The sequence below is a fragment of the Morus notabilis genome, unplaced genomic scaffold (genome assembly GCF_000414095.1).
Source record: "Morus notabilis unplaced genomic scaffold, ASM41409v2 Scaffold42, whole genome shotgun sequence".
In the NCBI taxonomy this organism is placed as follows: domain Eukaryota; kingdom Viridiplantae; phylum Streptophyta; class Magnoliopsida; order Rosales; family Moraceae; genus Morus; species Morus notabilis.
In genome coordinates this window covers 646,398-668,669 of record NW_010360565.1, presented here as the reverse complement: position 1 = coordinate 668,669, position 22,272 = coordinate 646,398, and the positions used below count along the sequence as shown (strand labels likewise).

At 32.1% G+C, this 22,272-nt stretch overlaps 3 protein-coding genes and 1 non-coding gene across 5 annotated transcripts; 2 read left to right on the top strand and 2 right to left on the bottom strand.

Annotated features, from left to right (window-relative positions):
- Positions 1-1,990: 1,990 nt before the first annotated feature.
- Positions 1,991-4,113, bottom strand: LOC21409021 (transcription factor DIVARICATA). Its single transcript, XM_010096751.2, has 2 exons — positions 3,532-4,113; positions 1,991-2,650 (listed from the first exon to the last, which is right to left on the bottom strand). The coding sequence occupies exons 1-2, from the start codon at positions 3,933-3,935 to the stop codon at positions 2,170-2,172; spliced, it is 885 nt and encodes a 294-aa protein (XP_010095053.1). The 5' UTR covers positions 3,936-4,113; the 3' UTR covers positions 1,991-2,169.
- Positions 4,114-5,876: 1,763 nt separating this feature from the next.
- TRNAR-CCU lies at positions 5,877-5,949 on the top strand. Its single transcript has one exon. It is a non-coding gene; the product is annotated as a tRNA-Arg (tRNA).
- Positions 5,950-16,088: 10,139 nt separating this feature from the next.
- Positions 16,089-18,509, top strand: LOC21409020 (probable pre-mRNA-splicing factor ATP-dependent RNA helicase DEAH9). 2 transcript variants are annotated; one of them, XM_024164726.1, is made up of 6 exons: positions 16,089-16,245; positions 16,329-16,379; positions 16,577-16,651; positions 16,999-17,088; positions 17,210-17,289; positions 18,287-18,509. In XM_024164726.1, exons 1-6 carry the CDS (start codon positions 16,153-16,155, stop codon positions 18,318-18,320), a joined length of 423 nt encoding a protein of 140 aa, XP_024020494.1. In that variant the 5' UTR covers positions 16,089-16,152; the 3' UTR covers positions 18,321-18,509. The 2 variants fall into 2 exon arrangements, with proteins under 2 accessions (XP_024020494.1, XP_024020495.1); XM_024164727.1 differs by lacking the exon at positions 18,287-18,509 and having other exon boundaries at positions 17,205-17,278.
- Positions 18,323-21,786, bottom strand: LOC21409019. The gene is made up of 8 exons (XM_024164725.1): positions 21,346-21,786; positions 20,906-20,955; positions 20,356-20,592; positions 20,022-20,257; positions 19,726-19,944; positions 18,987-19,078; positions 18,752-18,843; positions 18,323-18,664 (listed from the first exon to the last, which is right to left on the bottom strand). The coding sequence occupies exons 1-6, from the start codon at positions 21,432-21,434 to the stop codon at positions 19,073-19,075; spliced, it is 837 nt and encodes a 278-aa protein (XP_024020493.1). The 5' UTR covers positions 21,435-21,786; the 3' UTR covers positions 18,323-18,664; positions 18,752-18,843; positions 18,987-19,072.
- Positions 21,787-22,272: the final 486 nt, after the last annotated feature.

Here is a 22,272-nt window from a genome sequence, read left to right as displayed (position 1 = left end):
ACCTTCACAAAAGCTTTGATCAAATTTAGAACAAAGTGGTTAAGAGTGCTTTTTGTGCAACTTGCATAAAGATGACTCACCTTGAAAGACCATTTTTTTTTTCAAATGATAACATAAAGTTGGAAGGTTATGTCATATACCAATAAAAAAGTTAAAAAAGGATAATCATAATGCTCGCGTATGTTTGCTTTGAAACTTTTTAATGCCTAATTGCGTGGTTTAGAAAATGATACGTGCAAAGTGACAAGAATGCACTAAAGCTTTACACTTGCACAATAGTTGTAGTAGCAGGAACATTTGTGGCGATAGAACCCACAAAGGCAACCTAAAGAGAACGAAAACAGGAATTGCATATTATAAGAAACATAAATTATTTCTTTTTCTCAAAAAGAATAAAAAAAGAATAATATTTGTTTGTCATTTGTTGAACACCTTCCTACCTTTGAGATAGTGATCATTGTCAAACCCCATTCAATGAGGCCCCATAGTCATGTAACCATATAGTAGACAATTTAACCAAACATAAAATCCTTTTCGTTTTCTTTGATGTAATTGATAACATAAGTTGTCTTATGTTTAACTGAAATAGTGATATAACATAATATTTAACTGAAATAGTGATTTTCATAAAAGATTTTCCACTATACATCCTATCATATCAACTTTTACCTTTCCTTTTCTTGTCACAGTTGTTTTTTTATGTTGTCACAGTTGTTTTTTTTAATGTATTCCAACACTTAATTTCTTGTTTACTTTTCCCTAATCTGTTAGACAAATTACCACGGATTGCTAAGGAATATTATTGTCGGTTTTGCATGGAGAAAACTTTTAAGGCGATGTCGTTTCCTTCTCTTTATTTATGGCACCGAATGCCGAATTGTGTCAAATCATTGACGTGGGAGATATTTCATATTTAAAATTTGATACCAAAAAAAAGGTGAAAATTCTAAGGGTAAGATCATAGTTAAACACCATTGTAGCGTTCAAACTTCAAAGGTCAAAGATCAGTCAATACTGAGTTCTGAATAATTCCAAAGCTAGAATCTGAATTCAAGTCCAAAGCCAAATATTTTTCACAGCCATGATATTCTATTTTTGGGTTTGGATTCACAACTAAGAATGATGCTTCAAGAGACTGTTAAAAAGAAGCCCACAATCAGTTCACTTCGCCACCATTTTACAAAAGGCAAGGTTGGATTGGGTAGCGAGGGTGTGCAAAATTAAAAAGTAAATGATGAAAAAATAAGCTTATATCAAGATTTTTTAACCCTCAAATGGTTAATCATTATATATTTTAATATGATATATTACGAAATGATAGAATGGGTAACATATTCTTTATTATATTTTTACAAAAATATGACATAATTTTGATGTGATCTAATGATAAAATATTATCTAAAAAACGGAGTTTTTTTTTTTTTTAAACGACGTTGCTATGCTACGTGGAAGATCCTATATTCTAAAACATGTTGAAGAAGGGGATGCTTATTGAGTGGAATGCAAACTCAGCATCGACTAAGTGATGGTGATGAAGCTCGGTCAACTTGGCCATATTGGGTGCTCAAAGCAAACAATGCCAGAATGTATTTTAATAGAAAAGTAGGCAATAAGATAAAGTGCAATTCAAGGGGGCAAAACAAAACAAAACAAACAAAAACAAACAAAAACAACCAAACAAACAAAAAAAGAAAGAAAGGATGAAAACTTCTTTTTTTTTTTTTTAAAAAAAAAAAGAAAAGAGTGACTTGTGAGTCAGCTTTTTTGGCCACATCACCTTAATGACATGTCTAATTTTGTGCAGTTAATCATAGAAATATACTTTGCGTGAAGTGTAATTATTCCAGGCATAAAACATTAGATTTAACTTTGCAACATCAGAATAACGGTAATAATTCCAATCTGCATGAGATCCAAGTCTATGTAATAATAACTAATAAAAGTAGAGATTTTCAATGTACTACTTCTGAATTCAATTTCATGGTTCAGATATTACACTTGGGAACATTTGCCAGATTTCATCTGCCTATAATGTTCAACACTAACTATGAAACTTCTTCATGTAGAACCATGACAAGAGTGCTGATGATTCATGACAACTGAAATTAAATGAACATTTTCTAATGCATTCCATCCACAAACATGAAGGAAAAGAAAAAAAGTGGCTGCTTAATATCTAGAGGTTTGCATTTCAAACATGGAAGATTGCGGTTTTGTATGAGCAGCAAACCGAGCACCACCACCATAGAGATTTTGCCTCAGAGGCAGTTTGGGAGAAGAAATGTCATATGGGGAATTCATGAAGAGATTGCCACAAGTTGAGCCCAAAACCATGAGCGCTTCTTCACTAGGAATGTTCCAATCAAGTAATCCTTTGTGTGCCTCTTCACTATGAACAACAGAAGAATGGTCAAAGAAATTAGGAAGATTAATGATATTCTCTGATGGGCTAGTATTACTTTCTCTGAGATTGACTGTTGTGAAGTCGTGTATGCTTGGCCTCCTTTTGTCTTTCCCTCCAGAATGCTGCCTTAGAAAGTATTTCTGAGCATGACTCGCTACTTGTGTTGGGGTCTTGGTGACGACGAAATTTCGAGAGATATTTCTCCAATCCCCTTTACCATACTTCAACAGCCCTAACAGGAACTGCCTGTGTAAGCCATTACCAGTGAGACATTCCACATAAAAATCTCAAAACTTAAGGAACAAAGTCCCATAACAAAATTCTATACAACTATGTTCATTTTCTAAATCAATGAGAGCATAAATAATGAGGAAAAAAATTCACATTGCTGGCAAGACAGTTAGGATGTGACTAAGAAGCTTGAGACTTCGAGTTTGTTTGGTACGAGGAAAAGTGAAAAGATGACGAGGTTTGAGCGGATTAGTACTTGAAGGATTTTGAGGCCTCTTGTTCTTTGTTAGGAATGAAAAGAGAGAGAAATGGATTGAGTGAGGGATAGTCAATTTTAATCTCTCACATTGATTAGAGAAGAGAATTGATACCAAATACGATAAGAGAAAGGTTCTCTCCTCTATTTTTCTCATCTCGGTTATATACCTTTTCTTTTTCTTTCCTTCGTATTCTCTTTTCCTCTTACAAACAAAGTTTTAAAGAGGCCAATTGCATAACAAACTACTTCATAGTAAATGTTCAATACTTGCATTAAAAAATGCATATTTGCAAGCTTAATCTGGTGGCAGTTTTATACTCATCATCTATCTTCAAATTTAAACATGAATATGTAGATGTAAATTTGTGTGATTACTTGAGCAACAAAAACAAGAACAAAGAAAAACAAAAGATCAAAATTTTACCAAAAAATTAGGATAGAATTATAATCTCAGAGACTTACACAATTCCATAACAAATTACCCATTAACCGGCAACACAATTAGAACATAATCAGGCTATAAACTTGATAAACACAATTCCATGACAAACTACTCCATAAAACATATTCAACATTCACATATATTTATACATAAGTTTGTGTGTTTAGCTATAAATTTAAAAGGGAATTCATTTACCTGTGCTCATCTTTGGTCCATGGAACACCCTTCTTTCTTTCATGATCAGAAGAAGCTCTAGCGGATTGAGGTTTTTTTCTAAAGGAATCATCACGATCATCAACCAAGTCAATGGTAGTAAAATCAGAAGGTGAAAAATACCCCGGAATCGGAACCCTCCCAGCTTCTATGTCACAGACATCTTCTTCAAGCTCCTTGTACTGCTTGATCACATCATAAACCGACTTCCCTGGGATCATCTCCGCCACTTTTGCCCACCGGTTCGGCGTCGTTTCGTCGTATATTGCAAGAGCACTCTCAAACTTCTTGTTCTCCTCTTTAGTCCATTCTGTGCTGCTCTGGCTAATTCCTTGGAAAAGCCAACTGGAATTGGGTAAATACCAAGTGGGGTGTAAAGTTTCCATGTTAATTAAGCTTAGAAACTCATATCCAAGGCAGAGAGAGAGAGAGAGTACTAAAGAGTAAAGAGTAAAACAGAGAGAAATGAGTTGATTGGGGGCTTTAGAAGGACTTATAAAAGCATTTGAATTCAGAATCTTTTAATGGGAATCAAGAATCTCCTTTGCTTAATAGCATAAACTAAAAGAATCTGAAAAAGAAACCACTTTTCGGAATCGGAGAGAATCGTGCAAAGGAACCGAGAAATCGGATTCCGTTGAACAGGTAACAATTACAAGGTAGGAACTAGGAAGGAAGAATATCAAAGACCAAAAGTTGGATTTTTCTTTTTCTTTTTTCCCTCTTAATTTTGAAGCAGTGAAATGGGAGATTTTTATGAAGAAAAGATGCTGATTAAAGTAAGACTTTTATACAACAGTGGCAACTCTATAAGCCTCCAAAAGCTAAAGAAAGGTTGGAAATTAAAGGGAAAAAAACAAGAACAAGTTGAGCTCAGGAGATAGATAGAGAGAGAGCGGGAAAAATGCTTAGTACTTTCTTTGTTTCTTTGAGGAGAAGAAAGAGAAAAAGGTAAATGTGTTATATGTATGTATAGATTGGAAAAAAAGATGAGTAGTGACTAGTGAAGTGAGAATCCAAGATATGAATCAGAACAATTTCATATTTCTTTCTGTGGTGACTGCGGATTAGTTCAAAAGACTCAAAAAAAATAAAAGACTGAAAACTATAAGAGCAAAATGTAAAAGCCAATGTGAAAGTTGGCCACTTGTTCTTTTGGACTCTTGGAGTGTCCCATTATGACCAATGGAAGAAAGTTCCTTTTACTTTTAGAAACTTTTTCTGTTGTTGTGTAGGAATTTTCTGTCTTTCTAAACAAAAGGAGTTAAAAAAAAACGGGCGCTTTTTACCGGAGGCCACGTGATTTTGTCTTGCTCGGGTAAGTTTTTTTAACCATTCAGATCAAATTTTAACGGCCCAGTATATTGAGTTTTTTTTTTTTCTTTTTTTCATTTAGAGGATCAAAGGGTTTCACTCTCCCTCATGGTGACTCAAACCCGGGACCTTGGTCGAATGTACAATTTTAAATTGTAAGTGTTTATCAAGTTTATTAATTATTATATTGTTTTATTTAATATAATTTTGATATGATATAACGGTTTAAAATTATATCTTATTAATAATTTTTTTTTTTCATACGCTATAACAACTTGTGTTTTTTTCTCCCTAGTTTCCAACCGAATATCTTATTCCTTTTCAATTGTTTTTAAATTCCTTTTTTTTTCTGGAAAAATTGTGTGTATGCACCAAGATTATCTAGATTTGTGTTGTGCAATACTTGGTTCTTTTCTGATTAAGCATGGTGTTCTATGTATTTGATTTCATTCACGTGGGTTTTACATGCAAATTCTTTTTAAGGATAAGATCTAACAACACTTTCTTAGAGCGAAAAAGGTTTTGATGTAAAATCGTGAATCGAACATCCACCAAATGAAGAAGAAAGATAAGAATTTTTCTTTGGTCATGAGAGTTTACGTGTATTCATCAAAATCAAGAACTCGTGCCCCTTTTTTATTTGAATCGGATAAAGAAATGAAATGTGGATTCATACAGATTATAAACCGTAGGACTAGCGTAGGGTGTCGTTTGTTTTATTATTTGTCTACTATTACAAAATAGACGACATGATAAATATTTTCGTCTCATATATGCTTAGATTAGAATTTTAGAGAATAGCTAATTGCATTACCAATTACCAATCATGTGAATTAGAATTGTAAGGCCACGTTTGGAATATATACTTAAATAATAATTCTTGATTATAATGTTTAAAATTTGTATTTTTTTTTTAGAGAAAAATGCTAAGAAGAATCAATAACTCAAATACTTTACGGGAAACGTGATAGCTTCTTTTAAATAAATATTTAAGATACCATAAATAACGCAAAGCGCCTGTAGCTCAGTGGATAGAGCGTCTGTTTCCTAAGCAGAAGGTCATAGGTTCGACCCCTATCTGGCGCGACTTCACATTTTATTTTTATTCTTTTAATTATCATCTTTTTTTTTTTTTTTTCAGGTTGATTTTCACCACATTAAAAGCTTTAGAGAGAGAATTTCATTAAGCTTATATAAAAGTATATAAAATAAAAGGCCTTAAAGTTCTATTTATAAGAAAATTTTTAGCACCATTCACGATTATTATTTGCATAGTACTTACTATTTGTACAGTATGATTCTAACATAAACAATAATTTTGACTGAATTGTATAGTAACTTTGACTAAGATGGACAACTACTATTTATAACACTCTCTCTTAGATGTCCACCATTCATGATGTCTCATTAAATACCTTGCTAGGAAAAACCTAATAGGATTAAAATGTAGTGGGAAGTGCATTTGTGAAAAGATTTGTTGTATTGTCACTTGATCGAATGTATTGAATATTAATATCCTTATTCTTTTTTAGTTCTTAGGAGTATGAGAAGAACTTCAGGGTATGTGTTTCGTTCTGTCACTTTTGATGTAGCCTTTCTTTATTTGAGCGACATATGTTGCTTTGTCTTCAAATAATACTGTTGGATCCTTACTGATAGATAGTCCGCAAGTTTCTTAGATATGTTGAGTCATAGACCTCAGCCATACACATTCTCGACTTACTTCATGGAGTGCAATAACTTTAGCATGATTAGAAGAAGTGGCAACAAGTGTTTACTTTTTGTGAACGCCATGAAACAGCAGTACCTTGCTAGGAAAAACCTAATAGGATTAAAATGTAGTGGGAAGTGCATTTGTGAAAAGATTTGTTGTATTGTCACTTGATCGAATGTATTGAATATTAATATCCTTATTCTTTTTTAGTTCTTAGGAGTATGAGAAGAACTTCAGGGTATGTGTTTCGTTCTGTCACTTTTGATGTAGCCTTTCTTTATTTGAGCGACATATGTTACTTTGTCTTCAAATAATACTGTTGGATCCTTACTGATAGATAGTCCGCAAGTTTCTTAGATATGTTGAATCATAGACCTCAGCCATACACATTCTCGACTTACTTCATGGAGTGCAATAACTTTAGCATGATTAGAAGAAGTGGCAACAAGTGTTTGCTTTTTGTGAACGCCATGAAACAGCAGTACCTCCACATCTGATCACGTATCCAGTTTGAGACCTGACTTTATGTGTATTTGGTAAATATCCTGCATCTGCAAAACCAATCATCCCTTGTTTTGATCCTTTACGATGAAATAATCCCAAATTAAATGTTCCTTGAAGATAACCGAATATATACTTAATTTCGTTCCAATGTCTTCGTGTAGGAGATGAGCTAAATCTTGCTAATAGATTAGTAGCAAAAGTTATATCTAGTCGGGTTCAATTAACAAGATACATAAGAGCTCGTATTGCACTTAAATATGGTACTTTAGGATCGAGGACTTCTTTATTACCTTCGCAAGAGCGAAATGGATTTTTTTCGACATTAAGTGATCTAACAATCATTTGAGTGCTTAAAGGGTTTGATTTATCCACATTAAAGCGTTTTAAGACCCTTTTAGTATAGTTTGATTGATGCATAAGCATTCCACTTTAAAGGTGCTCCATCTGTAAACTAAGACAATATTTCATTTTTTCAAGGTCTTTCATTTCAAATTCATCTTTTAAGTATATCACAACTTATTGAATTTCTTTATGAGTTCTAATGATGTTCAAATCATCGACATAGACAACGATTATAATAAAACCATATGTTGTTCTCTTAATAAAAACATATGGGCACATGGGATTATTCACATATCCTTCTTTTGATAAATATTCACTTAAGCGATTATACCACATGCATATGGATTGCTTCAATCCATATAATGATCTTTGTAACTTAATCGAACATATATCTTTAAGTTTTTTGAATTTAGTACTTCAAGCAGCTTAAATCCATCAGGAATTTTCATACAAATATCATTATCAAGCGATCTGTACAAATAAGCTTTAATAACATCTATAAGACGCATCTCTAAATTTTCAGTAACTGTTAGACTGATTAAATATCTGAACGTAATTGCGTCCATTACAGGAGAATATGTTTCCTCATAATCAATCCCGGGTCTTTGTGAAAAACCTTGTGCAACAAGTCGATAATACATTTTCTTATTATGTTTTCGCATAAAAACCCATTTATATCTCTCAGTCTCACGGCTTCAGGCGTTAAGATAACAGGTCTAAAAACTTTAAGCTTATTAAGCGAATTTAACTCAGCATCTATAGCATATTTCCATTTGATCTAATCGTGCCTACTTTGGCATTCAAAAACAAATCTTGGTTCAGGATCCTCAGTTCCGTTAATAATTTCACATGCCACAGAGTAAGAAAATATTTTCATCAATATTTTCAATTGCATTTCGATTCCATAATCCTCATGTATTGATATAATCAATAGAGATGTCACTATTCTCAAAACATTCAGAATTTTTTACGTTATCGAGAATCTCTTTGTTTGTATTATTTTGTGTTTCTCTTGGAATACTTTCCTCCAAATCGAGGTCATTTTGCTCATTTGCTCCCTTTCTTTTTTAAGGAATTTTGTCTTTGGAACCAATAAGTCTACCACGCTTTAGGCATGTTTTAGACATATTAATGACTTCATTCTCATATTGTCCTTTTGAAATTTCACTCTGAACGAGAGCATTTGCAACTGGTACATATGATTTAGTCACTTTTTTTGTTTCAGTGAATGCATCTGGTAATTGATTTTCTTAAGTTTTGTAAGTGCATAATCTTTTGCACTTCTTGTTCACATTACTTTATGTAAGGATCAAGATGCAACAATGATGGTTCACACCATGTAATTTCTTTTTCCAGCTGTTTATTTTCTCCCCTTAATACTGGGAAGACTATCTCATTAAAATGACAATTGGCAAAACGTGCCGTAAAAACATCACCAGTTTGATGCTTAAAATACCTAATGATAGAAGGGGATTCATACCCAACATATATTTTCAGTCTTCTTTGAGGACCCATCTTTGTACGTTGTGGTGGAGTAATTGGTACATATATCGCATAACTAAAAATTCTTAGATGAGAGATATTTGGTTCTTGACCAAATGCCAATTGTAAAGGGGAGTACTTATTATAAGCACTTAGTCTGATACGAATTAATGTCGTAACATGTAAAATTGCATGACCCCATACAAAAATAGGTAGCTTTGTTCTCATTATTAATGGTCTAGCAATAAGCTGGAGGTGTTTAATCAAAGATTCAGTCAAACCATTTTGTGTATGCATGTGAGCAATATGATGTTCGACAATAATTCCAATAGACATACAATAATCATTAAATGCTTGAGATCTAAATTCACCAGCATTATCAAGTCTAACTTTCTTGATTGCATAGTTAGGAAATTGTGCTCGTAATTTAAATATCTGATGAAAAAATCTCGCAAATGTCACATTTTGAGTTGATAATAAGTAAACACGTGAACATCTACTGGATGCATCTATTAATACTATAAAGTATCAAAATGATCCGCACGGTGGGTGTATAGGTCCACATATATCACCTTAAATACATTCAAAAAATGTAGGTGATTATGTTTCAATTGTGGCTGGTGAAGGCCTTGTGATGAGTTTACCAAGAGAACAAGTTTCATATGGAACTTTATTCATTTGAAAGACTTGTTGGCCTTTTAATGAATGTCCATGTGAACATTCCATGATTCTTCGCATCATTATTGAACCAGGATGACCTAAACGGTCATGTCATAGGGTTAATACTTGGGGGATCTTCTTTAATTACCATTTTGTGACTCTATCACATCTATATATGTGTAATGTAATCCCAAAGAGAGTTTTAGAAGTTTTTCTAATATGTACTTCTTTCCTAATACGTTAGTTGTTAAATACATATATTTGTCAATCCCTTCAGTTTCAGATTGTGAATCATATTCATGAAGATATATGTCTTTGAAACTCTACAAAATTCTTTTGAACTTTGATAAAAATAGAGCATCATTTATAGAAAACTTTGCTCCATTTGGCAATACAAAACTTGCTTTACTAGTTCCCTTAACCAGATCTACATGACCTAATATTGTATTGATTTTGTCTTTACTGGTTTTAAATCAGAAAAGTACTTTTTAGATTTTAGGATAGTGTGCGTTGTACCACTATTTAGAATACATATATCCTCAATGTTAACTTTGAACTTAACTCCATCCATATTAAGCTCTTTGCACAAAAATAATAACAATATCATAAAAATTTCATGAATAAGAAAATATATAACATAGGATTTTACGTAAAGAAGTACAACATACATAGAACAAATCTAATACAAAAGCAAAATACAATACAAATACATAAGAGTATAATATATCTATCTAGTTATCATTAATAGTCTTATCTATAAAATCATATGTGAAGTCTGAGACATCAAGATAGGTTGAGTCATTTATAGCATCGTGGTGTTCATTAAAATTTACTTCCGCTTGTAAAGTTTACAAAGATGTTCTGGTGTTTGACAAATTCTAGACCAATGTCCTTTAGTACCGCATCTATAATAGGAATTTTCAAGATTCTCGGAACAACTTACATCAACATCTTCTCTTTTGTCATGACATTTCTTCTGGATCACATCATTTGTGAAGGATTGTAATTATCACTTCTACCACGTCCTCGATCACGCCCATGACCACGATTTTGCCCCTTTTTGAATTTTTAGAGAATCCAGCATTTGCTTCTAAAAATGCTGCCGAACCAGTGGGACAAGACTGATGATTTTTAATAAACAATTCATTATTTTTCTCTGCCATAAGAAAAGCTGAGATTAGCTCAGAAAATTTCTTATATTTCTTTATGGTTTTTAGGGTTTTAAGGTTTTTTTAGGATTTTTTTAGGGTTTTAGGGTTTTTAGGGTTTCTAGGGTTTTATGCTTTTTAGGGTTTTTATAGGGGTTTTAAGTTTTTTAAAGGTTTTTAGGGTTTTTAGGATTTTTTTAGGTTTTTTGAGTTTTTAGTGTTTTTTTTTTTTGGGATTTTAGGGTCTTTTATGATTTTTATGCTTTTTTAGGGTTTTTATAGGGTTTTTAGGCTTTTAATGGGTTTTAGAGTTTTTTTAGGGTTTTTAGGGTATTTTAGGGGTTTTTTAGGTTTTTTGAGTTTTTTGTATTTTTAGTGTTTATAGGGTTTTTAGGGTCTATTTATGGTTTTTAGGTTTTTTTAGGGTTTTTATAGGGTTTTTTAGGTTTTTAGTGTTTTTAGGGTTTTTAGGGTTTTCATAGGGTTTTTAGGCTTTTTAAGGGTTTTTTTTTTGAGTTTTTAGTTTTTTTAGTGTTTTTTGGGGTTTTAGGGTCTTTTATGGGTTTTATGCTCTTTAGGGTTTTTATAGGGGTTTTTGGGCTTTTTAAAGGTTTTTAGGGTTTTTTAGGCTTTTAGGGTTTTTTTTTTAGGTTTTTTGAGTTTTTAGTGTTTTTTTTTTGGTTTTTAGGGTCTTTTATGGTTTTTGTTCCGTTTTAGGGTTTTTATAGGGTTTTTTAGGCTTTTTAGAGTTTTTTAGGGTTTTTAGGGTATTTTAGGTTCTTTTTTAGGTTTTTTTGAGTTTATTGTGTTTTTAGGGTTTTATGGTCTATTTATGGTTTTTAGCTTTTTTTAGGGTTTTTTAGGTTTTTAGGCTTTTATGCATTTTTAGGGTTTTTATAGGGGGTTTAAGGCCTTTTTAAGGTTTTTAGGGTATTTTAGGAGTTTTTTAGGTTTTTTGAGTTTTTAGTGTTTTTTTTTGGGTTTTTAGGGCCTTTTTATGGTTTTTATGCTTTTTTAGGGTTTGATAGGGTTTTTAGGCTTTTTAATGGTTTTTAGAGTTTTTTAGGCTTTTTTTTTTGAGTTTTTTTTTTTTTTTTTTTTTTTTTTTGTGTTTTTAGGGTTTTTAGGGTCTATATATGGGTTTTTAGGGGTTTTTAGGTTTTTTAAGGATTTTTTAGGATTTTTAGGGGTTTTTAGGGTTTTTTAGGTTTTTAGCGTTTTTATGGTTTTTATGGTTTTTAGGCTTTTATGCTTTTTAGGGTTTTTAGGGGGTTTTAGGGTTTTTATAGGGGTTTTAAGGCTTTTTAAAGGTTTTTACGGTTTTTTAGCGTTTTTAGGGTTTTTTATGGTTTTTTTAGGTTTTTTGAGTTTTTAGTGTTTTTAGGGTATATTTATGGTTTTTACGGGTTTTTAGGTTTTTTTAGGATTTTTTAGGGTTTTTAGTGTTTTTTAGGCTTTTAAAGGATTTTTAGGGTATTTTAGGGTTTTTTAGGTTTTTTGAGTTTTTTAGGGGTTTTAGGGTCTTTTATGGTTTTTATGCATTTTTAGGGGTTTTATAGGGTTTTTAAAGGTTTTTAGGATTTTTAGGGTATTTTAGGGTTTTTTAAGTTTTTTGAGTTTTGTGTGTTTTTAGGGTTTTTATGGTCTATTTATGGTTTTTAGGAGTTTTTAGGGGTTTTAGGTTTTTTAGGGTTTTTTAGGATTATTTAGGTTTTTTGTGTTTTTAGGGTTTTTTAGGGTTTTTAGGCTTTTATGCTTTTTTAGGGTTTTTATGCTTTTTAGGGGGTTTATAGGGGTTTTAAGGCTTTTTAAAGGTTTTTAGGATGTTTTAGGGTTTTTAGGGTATTTCAGGGTTTTTTAGGTTTTTTGAGTTTTTAGAGTTTTTAGTATTTTTAGTGTTTTTTTTTTTTAGGGTCTTTTATGGTTTTTATGGTTTTTAGGGTTTTTATAAGGTTTTTAGGCTTTTTTTAAGGTTTTTAAGGTATTTTAGGGGTTTTTTTTTTTTCAGTTTTTTGAGCTTTTAGGGTCTATTTATGGTTTTTAGGAGTTTTTAAGTTTTTTTAGGATTTTTTAGGGTTTTTAGGGTTTTTTAGGTTTTTAGTGTTTTTAGGGTTTTATGGTTTTTTTTAGGGCTTTTATAGGGTGTTTATGGGTTTTTAGGCTTTTTAAAGGTTTTTAGGGTTTTTAGGGTTTTTGGGATATTTTAGGGTGTTTTGAGTTTTTTGTGTTTTTAGGGTCTATTTATGGTTTTTAGGGGTTTTTAGGTTTTTAGTGTTTTTAGGGTTTTTTAGGCTTTTATGCTTTTTTAGGATTTTTTTAGGTTTTTTGAGTTTTTAGTGTTTTTAGGGTTTGTATGGTCTATTTATGGGTTTTAGGGATTTTAAGTTTTTTTAGGATTTTTTTAGGGTTTTTATAGGGGTTTTAAGGCTTTTTAAAGGTTTTTATGGTTTTTTTTAGGGTTTTTAGGGTATTTTGGCTTTTTTAGGTTTTTTGAGTTTTTTGTGTTTTTAGGGTTTTTACTGTCTCTTTATGGTTTTTAGGTTTTTTAGGATTTTTTAGGCTTTTAGGGTTTTTTTAGGGTTTTTAGGGTTTTATGCTTTTTTAGAGTTTTTATAGGGGTTTTAAGGTTTTTAAAGGTTTTTAGTGTTTTTTTAGGGTTTTTAGGGTATTTTAGGATTTTTTTTTAGGTTTTTTGAGTTTTTAGTGTTTTTTTGGGGTTTTAGGGTCTTTTATGGTTTTTATGCTTTTTAGGCTTTTTAATGGGTTTTAGAGTTTTTTTAGGGTTTTTAGGGTATTTTTGGGTATTTTTAGGTTTTTTGAGTTTTTTAGTGTTTATAGGGTTTTTAGGGTCTATTTATGGGTTTTTAAGGGTTTTTAGGTTTTTTTAGGGTTATTTAGGTTTTTAGTGTTTTTAGGTTTTTTAGGGTTTTTAGGCTTTTATGCCTTTTTAGGGTTTTTATGGTTTTTTTTAGTGTTTTTGTAGGGTTTTTAGGCGTTTTAAGGGTTTTTGAGTTTTTAGTGTTTTTAGTGGTTTTTTGGGGGTTTAGGGTCTTTTTATGGGGTTTATAGGTGTTTTTGTAGGGTTTTTAGGCGTTTTAAGGGTTTTTGAGTTTTTAGTGTTTTTAGTGGTTTTTTGGGGGTTTAGGGTCTTTTTATGGGGTTTATAGGGTTTTTAGGCTTTTTAAAGGTTTTTAAGGCTGTTAGGTATTTTAGGGTTTTTTTTTTTTTTTTTAGGTTTTTAGTGTTTTTTTGGGTTTTTAGGGTCTTTTATGGTTTTTATGCTTTTTTAGGGTTTTTATAGGGTTTTTAGAGTTTTTTTAGGGATTTTAGGGTATTTTAGGTTTTTTTAGTTTATTGTGTTTTTAGGGTTTTATGGTGTATTTATGGTTTTTAGGGGTTTTTAGCTTTTTTAGGGTTTTTAGGGTTTTTTAGGGTTTTTTAGGTTTTTTGTGTTTTTAGGCTTTTTAGGGTTTTTATAGGGGTTTTAAGGCTTTTTTAAGGTTTTTAGGGGTTTTAGGGTATTTTAGGGTTTTTTAGGTTTTTTGAGTTTTTAGTGTTTTTTTTTTGGGGGTTTTTAGGGTCTTTTATGGTTTTTATAGGGTTTTTATGCTTTTTAAAGGTTTTTAGAGTTTTTTTAGTTTTTTTAGGGTTTTTAGTGTTTTGGGGGTTTTATGCTTTTATGCTTTTATGCTTTTTAAGGGGTTTTATCGTTTTTTAGGCTTTTTAAAGGTTTTTAGGGTTTTTTTAGTTTTTTGTGTTTTTAGGGTTTTTAGGGTCTATTTATGGTTTTTAGGCATTTTTAGGTATTTTTAGGATTTTTTAGGGTTTTTAGGGTTTTTTTATGGTTTTTATGGTTTTTTAGGTTTTTAGGGTTTTTAGGGTTTTTTTATGGTTTTTATGGTTTTTTAGGTTTTTAGGGTTTTTAGGGTTTTATGCTTTTTTAGGGTTTTTGTGTGTTTTTAGGGTTTTTATAGGGTTTTTAGGCTTTCTAAGGGTTTTTAGGGTATTTTAGGGTTTTTTTTAGGTTTTTTGAGTTGTTAGTGTTTTTTGGGGTTTTTAGGGTCTTTTATGGTTTTTATGGTTTTTAGGGTTTTTATAGGGGTTTTTTAAGCTTTTTAAAGGGTTTTTAGGGTTTTTTGGGCCTTTTAGGGTTTTTTTTAGGTTTTTTGAGTTTTTTGTGTTTTTATGGGGTTTATGGTCTATTTATGGTTTTTAGGGATTTTTAGGTTTTTTTTAGTATTTTTTAGGATTTTTTAAGTTTTTTGTGTTTTTACGGTTTTTTAGGGTTTTTAGGGTTTTAGGCTTTTTAGGGTTTTTTTTTTTGGTTTTTTTAGGGTTTTTATAGGGGTTTTCAGGTTTTTAAAGGTTTTTTGGGGTTTTTAGGGGTTTTAGGGTATTTTAAGGTTTTTTTAGGTTTTTTGAGTTTTTAGTGTTTTTAGTGTTTTTTTGGGGTTTTTAGGGTCTTTTTATGGTTTTTATGATTTTTAAGGGTTTTTATAGGGGTTTTTGGCTTTTTAAAGGTTTTTAGAGTTTTTTTTAGGGGTTTTAGGATATTTTAGGATTTTTTTAGGTATTTTGAGTTTTTTGTATTTTTAGTGTTTATTGGGTTTTTAGGGTCTATTTATGGTTTTTAGATTTTTTTAGGATTTTTTAGGGGTTTTTAAGTTTTTAGTGTTTTTAGGGTTTTATCGTTTTTTTTAAGAGTTTTTATAGGGTTTTTAGGCTTTTTAAGAGTTTTTAGGGTTTTAGGGTATTTTAGGGTATTTTAGGGTTTTTAAGGGGTTTTTTTAGGTTTTTTGTGTTTTTAGGGTTTTAGGGTTTTTTGACTTTTATGCTTTTTTAGGATTTTTAAGGCTTTTTAAAGGTTTTTAGGGTTTTTTAAGAGCATAACTTTCCAAATGAGTTCTTAATTCTAATTTCTAGATTGCATGGAATCTGAAACCTCAAAACTATAATCAAGAAAGTCGCCTATTTAAGCGCTTTTAAATCGGTGATTTCGATTCTACATTTAAATTTTGTAAGATAATCCATTTGCGGGAACTCAAATAAAGTATTATGATAAAATCATAATTATAATTTTAAATGTGTGAACCAATGATTGCACACGTCCAGTTGGGTTTTTTTGTTTTTTGAAGAGTTTTAAGTTTTAATTTGAATCGGGTAGGAAGAGTTTTAGTTTGAATCGGGTTACCATATATCCGTATTGGCATCCGATCCGATCTGAATAGAAGTGCTATTCATTCCCCTGAGGGAGGACCCGCCTCCTAATTTACAAACGGGTTTTTGGATTTAAGAGGAGGCCCAGGAGGGGCCAATTGGCTCCAATTTCCATCTTAAACAATCCAAAGAAAACGAACCGAACGCAGAAGAAAGAAAGTAAAAGCAGCAAACAAGAAGAAGCTGCGGAGAAACGAAACGAAAGCAACGAAAAAGCAAGCAATGCCCCAGTTTTGGAAGCCAGGCACCGAGAAACCCCGCCTTCTCGACGACGAGGAGGGTGGTCTTCTCTTCTTCTCACTCTTCTTCCTCTGGGTATCTTTCTTCTTCTGATTAAATTTCCACTTTCATTCTTGTTGTCTTACAGTTATTGATTTCTATTGTGGTTGTGGTGGCAGATTTGGGGATTCAAGTATCGAGAGGCTGAGACAGAGGCTTCCCGTGTACAAGTACCGCACCGCCATTCTTTATTTGGTGGAGACCCATTCCACCACCATTGTTGTTGGCGAAACGGGCAGTGGCAAAACCACTCAGATTCCTCAGTTTGTTTGTTTGTTTTTTGATGCATGAGAATATCGAAGAAATGTTAGTGACCCTTTTCAGTAATAATTTCAAATGTTTGTTATTTTGGCTTCTGAAACTGCAGTACCTCAAAGAAGCAGGTTGGGCTGATGGTGGGCGTGTTATAGCTTGCACACAACCAAGAAGATTGGCTGTTCAGGTGATTTATTGCTTTCTAAGCCATTTTCATGAGTTGAAGATGTTACCTTTTTTTTTAATTACCCTATATGGCATAATTTCATACCTTGAAATTTGAATTGAAACTTTGCAAAGTTTTCAATGTATTATAAAAATGACAAAAAAATTACATAGTAATTATCATAATGATATTGTACCATATAATTACGTAGTCATTACTTTAATAATATCAATTTTTGTTATTGTTTATTAACTTTCAAAACTTTTGCTACATTTCAACCTTCGTATTTAAATTTTGCTATGTGTGTAAAGAGCCCTATGAAATTTTGACTCATTTTCTCACAAATGCTCAGAGTTTGTGATATTCAGGCAGTTGCTTCAAGAGTGGCTGAAGAAATGGGGGTCAAGCTTGAAGAGGAAGTTGGCTACACAATAAGATTTGAAGATATCACCAAAAATGTTAGACATTTTATTTATTTATGTTTTATCAATAAACATTAGTCTTGCAAATTAGTTATCATGGTTGTAACTTGTAATTCAATATCACGATTAATGAATAATAGGTGTTTTGGCAGCACAGGGTGTAACTATGATAAAGTTTCTCACGGATGGGGTTTTACTTAGGGAAATGATGGATGATCCTCTCTTGACTAAGTATAGGTATGTTTCAATTTTAAGAATGCTTTTGCTTTCCTCTTTCTAAAGTATATTATATATACATCCAGTTCTTTTCATATCGAGATTGCCCATTTATTGTGGGAGAAAATCTCTTTTTCTTTCTTTTTTTAAATTTATTTATATTTTTAACTTGCATTCTAATGTGACTGTCTCAGCATCATACTACAAGAAATTTGACTTTTAACAACTAATTTTTTAGTCATAAATAGTCCAAATTTAGTCGCATAAAGCCTTTCGTAACTAAACAAATATAGTCGCTTCTTGATCGCTAAAAGTCGGTCATAGAAAGTTTTTTACGACTAAAATGTTGTAGTCACTAGATATTCATGCATTCAATGACTAAAATTTTAATTGCAAGAGTTTTTTAGTTGGTCGCAAAAAAATATCACGGGCACCAAAAATTTGTGTTGCAAAGAGACCAAACTATTTTTTGTGACTATGTAAAAGCTAATTGGCAACTAATTATTAGTTGTTGTTAAATCAATTATTAGACATATAATGACTAACCTTTTAGTCGCTAAAATTTCTAATTTAGCGACTACTAGTTAGTCATTGAAATTTTTTATTTTTAATTTTGTAGCGATTAACAATTAGTCACTAATTAATTTATTAACTAACTTTAAGTGACCAACTTTTAATCGCTATTTTAAAAAATTGTGGTTAGTAGAAACTCATGACTTCTGTTTTGAGTGACTAATTTTTTAGTTGCTAAAAAGGTATTTGATTGCTAATTTTTATTTAAAGAATTAGCATAATATGTAATTAGATAGAAGAATAACATATCTAAATAATTGTTAAATCACATATCTAAATACCGCCATATATAGTTCAAGTTTTTAGAAGTAAACATGTAAGTCTAACCAATTAGAGTATATAGATTTAAAAACATAAACGTAAACACATAAACATCAAACTAAATAGTTGAACATATCTCTAAAGATAAACGAACTTATAAAGAAATATCAAACGGTTGATGCAGGCGGCGGCAGTGGAGGCGGCAGCAGTTGTTGTGATGATTGAAAACTTGGGAAAGGATGTTCATTTGGTCCATTCATGAGAGCTATCATCTCTCTCCGCACTTCCTCGAGAAGCTCATTTCTTAATTGTTGTCGGATTGTTATAGTGATCTCCTCTCGCTCTTTGAAAATCCATTCGCATTTGATCAGCCATGTCTCCAACGCATTGTTGAAATTGTGCCTCAACTTGAGTAGAAGATTGAGATGACTGCACGAGTTATCGGTCCAAGACCTGGTATATACCCATTTCTTTCACTACCAAGAATCTGAGCACATATTGCGACCTCATCTACAACTTCATTATTGTCCTCCCTTTGCTGCCTTAGCTCTACCATTTGGTTCTGCAATTATAAACAAATAGGTTTGCAAATTAAATACTTAATATATATAGCAAACGGTCAAAATAGACTCTAAAAAATAAAACATACATATCTTGTCTCAGCCTCTTCATTAATCCAACCATGAGCTGCATTCCAGTGAGTCTCTTTAAATAACTCAATCCGTCCAAGCTCAAAAACACCTTCAGATGACGGTTAAGCATTAACATTTAAACTCATTAATTAGTAGAGTTAATCTAAAGTCATATATAAATAAGTAATTAACCTTTTCCTCTCTATGTGAATTAAAAAAAGTTTTAGTTTGCTTTTCATTAAAGTAAATTACCACTTGTGATCGGTGTCCGATAAAAGACTTGGATCCAGCTCGATGAACATGTGCGAGTCTACCTCTATTACCGGTGCTGCCTCAGATCATTTCTGCACCAGTTACTATTGCATTAGCACACAAATATAGAAAAGATTCTACAAAGTTTAGAAGATAGAAATATATTGTACATAATTTTAAAGAAGTGACAATATATACATAATTTTTCTATTTTTATTGGAGTTTGGTTGCAGTTTCACCAAACAATCAGTCTAAAAAGGCCATACAATCTAAAGTATATAGGTTGTTACCTGAAAGCTAAACTTTAGCTACTCGTTTTGAAACTTGAACACTTCTTTTTTTTTTTTTTTGGAATGGAAACGTAGTTCAAGTAAAGGCTAGGTAAAAGTAAAAGAAAACTTGGGAAAAAAAATATGAACGTAGAGTACTACTGTTTAGAGGCTTTTTATACAGACACACCATAAAATTTGTATTACATCTCTTTCCTAATCAACCACTTAATATATATGGACATATAGCTGCAACACACATATATTTGTATTGTATTTACTTAATAGTAATAAAAGAACAAATGTAGTCACTGACCGAATTAACAATAGGAAGAATCTATTAAATTCTTCAACATAGGTGGCAACTCTTATTAAAAATAAAGCCCGAATAAAAAATTAAAACATATTACATCCCATGAGATACACAAGAAATAAATAAACTAAATAGAAGGAGAAATATAAATGCATACCTGCCATTGTGGGTTGCTAAAAATGTTATCACACAGCCACTCCCAGTCCTCATTTGATCTCACTTTTGAAGGTGGATGAGCTCTTGGATTTTTTCCATTCTTTATCATGTTCTTATAATATCCATGCAAACTATTTCGATGATTTTTATAACGATTAGAACAGTGGCTATCGATGATGCTCACCAAATCTGTATCATTCAAGTTTAAGTTGAACTTGTCCTGTATCACATATTTAACAAAATTTACAAATTACTATTCATATCATTCATATCAAAATACTTTACTGAAATAGTTACCTTAATGCGGGTATAAATGACTTCTTTATCCCCATTGTCAATCTTGCTCCATCCTTTAACTCTAAGTGGGGCATGATCTCGTACAATAATACCAATTTCAGATGCAAATCTTATTGCATTGTCACCATAAGGATGAAGCTCTCCCTTGTTATAAGTCACATTCAACTTGTTCTCACTAATTAAACGACCTGTGCCCTTACTTCGATTAGGGCCACGAGTTCTTTTCTTTGGTGGTGCTGAAAAGCAAAAAAACAATAATAATAATAAACAAAGCGTCATACTAAATAATAGACAGAGATTACAAATGAATAATAATAAGTATATGGATAATTACCAGTAGATGTTGAACCTTGTAGGTCATCTGGAGGGGACGAATCTGTATGAGGAGTGATTGTGGTTGACAGAACTGTGGAAGGGGTTGCCCTCAATATAGATGAAGGAATATGGGTGGATGTCCCTGATGCTCCACCCCCTGTTGCTGGTGTAGAAATAGTAGGATTGATAGGAGACTTTGAAGACATACCGAAGGATGTAGGGGTGGGTGCAGGATTCATCTTTTTTGGTGGCATAGCTGAAAAGAAAAATGACAAGTGAATTCTGATTGAAATCATAAATACATTCAATTATAAGTGAAACAACATTGTTAGCATATTTCAAGTTGAAGCAAAACGAAGCCCATTTATAGTTTAGATCAACATTACATACTAGATTGTAGACATAATTTATATAGATACACTAATTTTAAGGTGTGGGATACTATGATTCCATAAGAGGAAACAGAGCAGTAAGTACCGATACTATAAAAGTGAACAAATTTTCTATTGATATAAGAAAGACAATACACATAAATATAATTGATTTTAAGCAGTGCAGAAATGACTAACCTGAAACGCTGATGTTCCTTCTTGGTTTCACTCCTGTGTTTTGGAGTTTCCTGGAGTATTCAGTTTTCTTTCAATGGATACTTTTATATTATCAAGAGTTGAGAGCATACATAAAACTGTATAGTTGAGAGGATAAATAAAACCGTATAATGCACTAACTCGAACATGAGCGTGAATTGTGGAGACTGCGCGGGTTCTTTATGGCGCCAATTTCTTTTTCATTTTTTGTTTTTTCTTTTAAACTTAACTTTCATTTTTATTTAGTCCAACGGCAGTTAAGTCTTTTTATTTTTATTTTTTTTATGCTATTTATTTTTCCTCTAACAATAGAGAAACAAAATACATATTAAATTCTAATTTAAAAGAATTCACATGAACACCAAAACTCCAAATTCAATAACAAAAAAGAAAAAAAATGGGAAAAAGGAACTAAATTGAACCTGGTGAGCGTCTTGAGAGGGAATAATATAGGCATCGATGTCGACGCCGGGCTTGGAGAAGAGCTCAGGTAGGGCGCAGAGCTTTTCATCGGGCTCCGAGACGGCGCGATTCTTCCGGAACTCCGAAGGCGTCTCGGTGGAGACCAAGAGCAGTTTCGGATGATCAGAGGAGGGGATTTTGTGGAAAAATTGAGGAATTTGGATTTGGGGAAAACGGGAAAGGGGATGGGGAAGAATTGGAGATGCCGAGAGGCGAGAGCTGTGCGATGATGGAGATGGAAGAGAGAAAGGACACATGGCTTGCGACGGTAGAGAAAGAGGGGAAAAGAGGGAGAGACAGAGGGATTAGGTCTGTGATATAAGTTAAAAGCTTGCGAGGGTAGAGAAAGAGGGGAAAAGAGGGAGAGACAGAGGAATGAGGTCGAGGTCTGTGATATAAGTTAAAGACCCATTAGTCATAGAGCATAAACCTATAACAAGTGTTTTGTTATAAATCGTTTTTAATTTATAATTTTTATTTAGGACAATAAACCGATAGTATTATAAAAAAAAAATGATATAAAAGTTGCAAAGATTACCATTTTCTATAAGTCAATCACTCTCATCATCATCATCAGATATATATCTTCAATGATATCATTTAGTTCTATACTATTAGCAGAATCTGATTCCTCGTAACTAATTATCCTCATCTGTATCTGACTCATGTTGAATCTGATCATCAACAAGATCTATTGGGAGTTGGACGACTAAGGAGTCAATCTCTGTCATCCCAACATCTTCACGATTTAGAGGAGCCTCAACATTTGACTTATCAAATGTTACATTAATGTGATTTGATCTTTCCTCTTGGTAAGCTTCACTAGAAAAATCAGCATCCTCCTTGCATTCGTGTGCACTTTCAGGCATAACTTTTGGAATATCCCA

Coding starts and splice junctions, on each gene's coding strand:
- LOC21409020 (XM_024164726.1), top strand. CDS start 16,153: ATGCCCCAGTTTTGGAAGCCAGGCACCGAGAAACCCCGCCTTCTCGAC. Junction 17,089..17,209: donor TTGAAGATATCACCAAAAAT/GTTAGACATTTT, acceptor TTGGCAGCACAG/GGTGTAACTATGATAAAGTT. Junction 17,290..18,286: donor CCTCTCTTGACTAAGTATAG/GTATGTTTCAAT, acceptor CGGTTGATGCAG/GCGGCGGCAGTGGAGGCGGC.
- LOC21409019 (XM_024164725.1), bottom strand. CDS start 21,434: ATGAAAAGCTCTGCGCCCTACCTGAGCTCTTCTCCAAGCCCGGCGTCG. Junction 20,956..21,345: donor CCTCTCAAGACGCTCACCAG/GTTCAATTTAGT, acceptor TGAATACTCCAG/GAAACTCCAAAACACAGGAG. Junction 20,593..20,905: donor AAGGAACATCAGCGTTTCAG/GTTAGTCATTTC, acceptor TTTTCTTTTCAG/CTATGCCACCAAAAAAGATG.
- LOC21409021 (XM_010096751.2), bottom strand. CDS start 3,935: ATGGAAACTTTACACCCCACTTGGTATTTACCCAATTCCAGTTGGCTT. Junction 2,651..3,531: donor TGGACCAAAGATGAGCACAG/GTAAATGAATTC, acceptor TGGCTTACACAG/GCAGTTCCTGTTAGGGCTGT.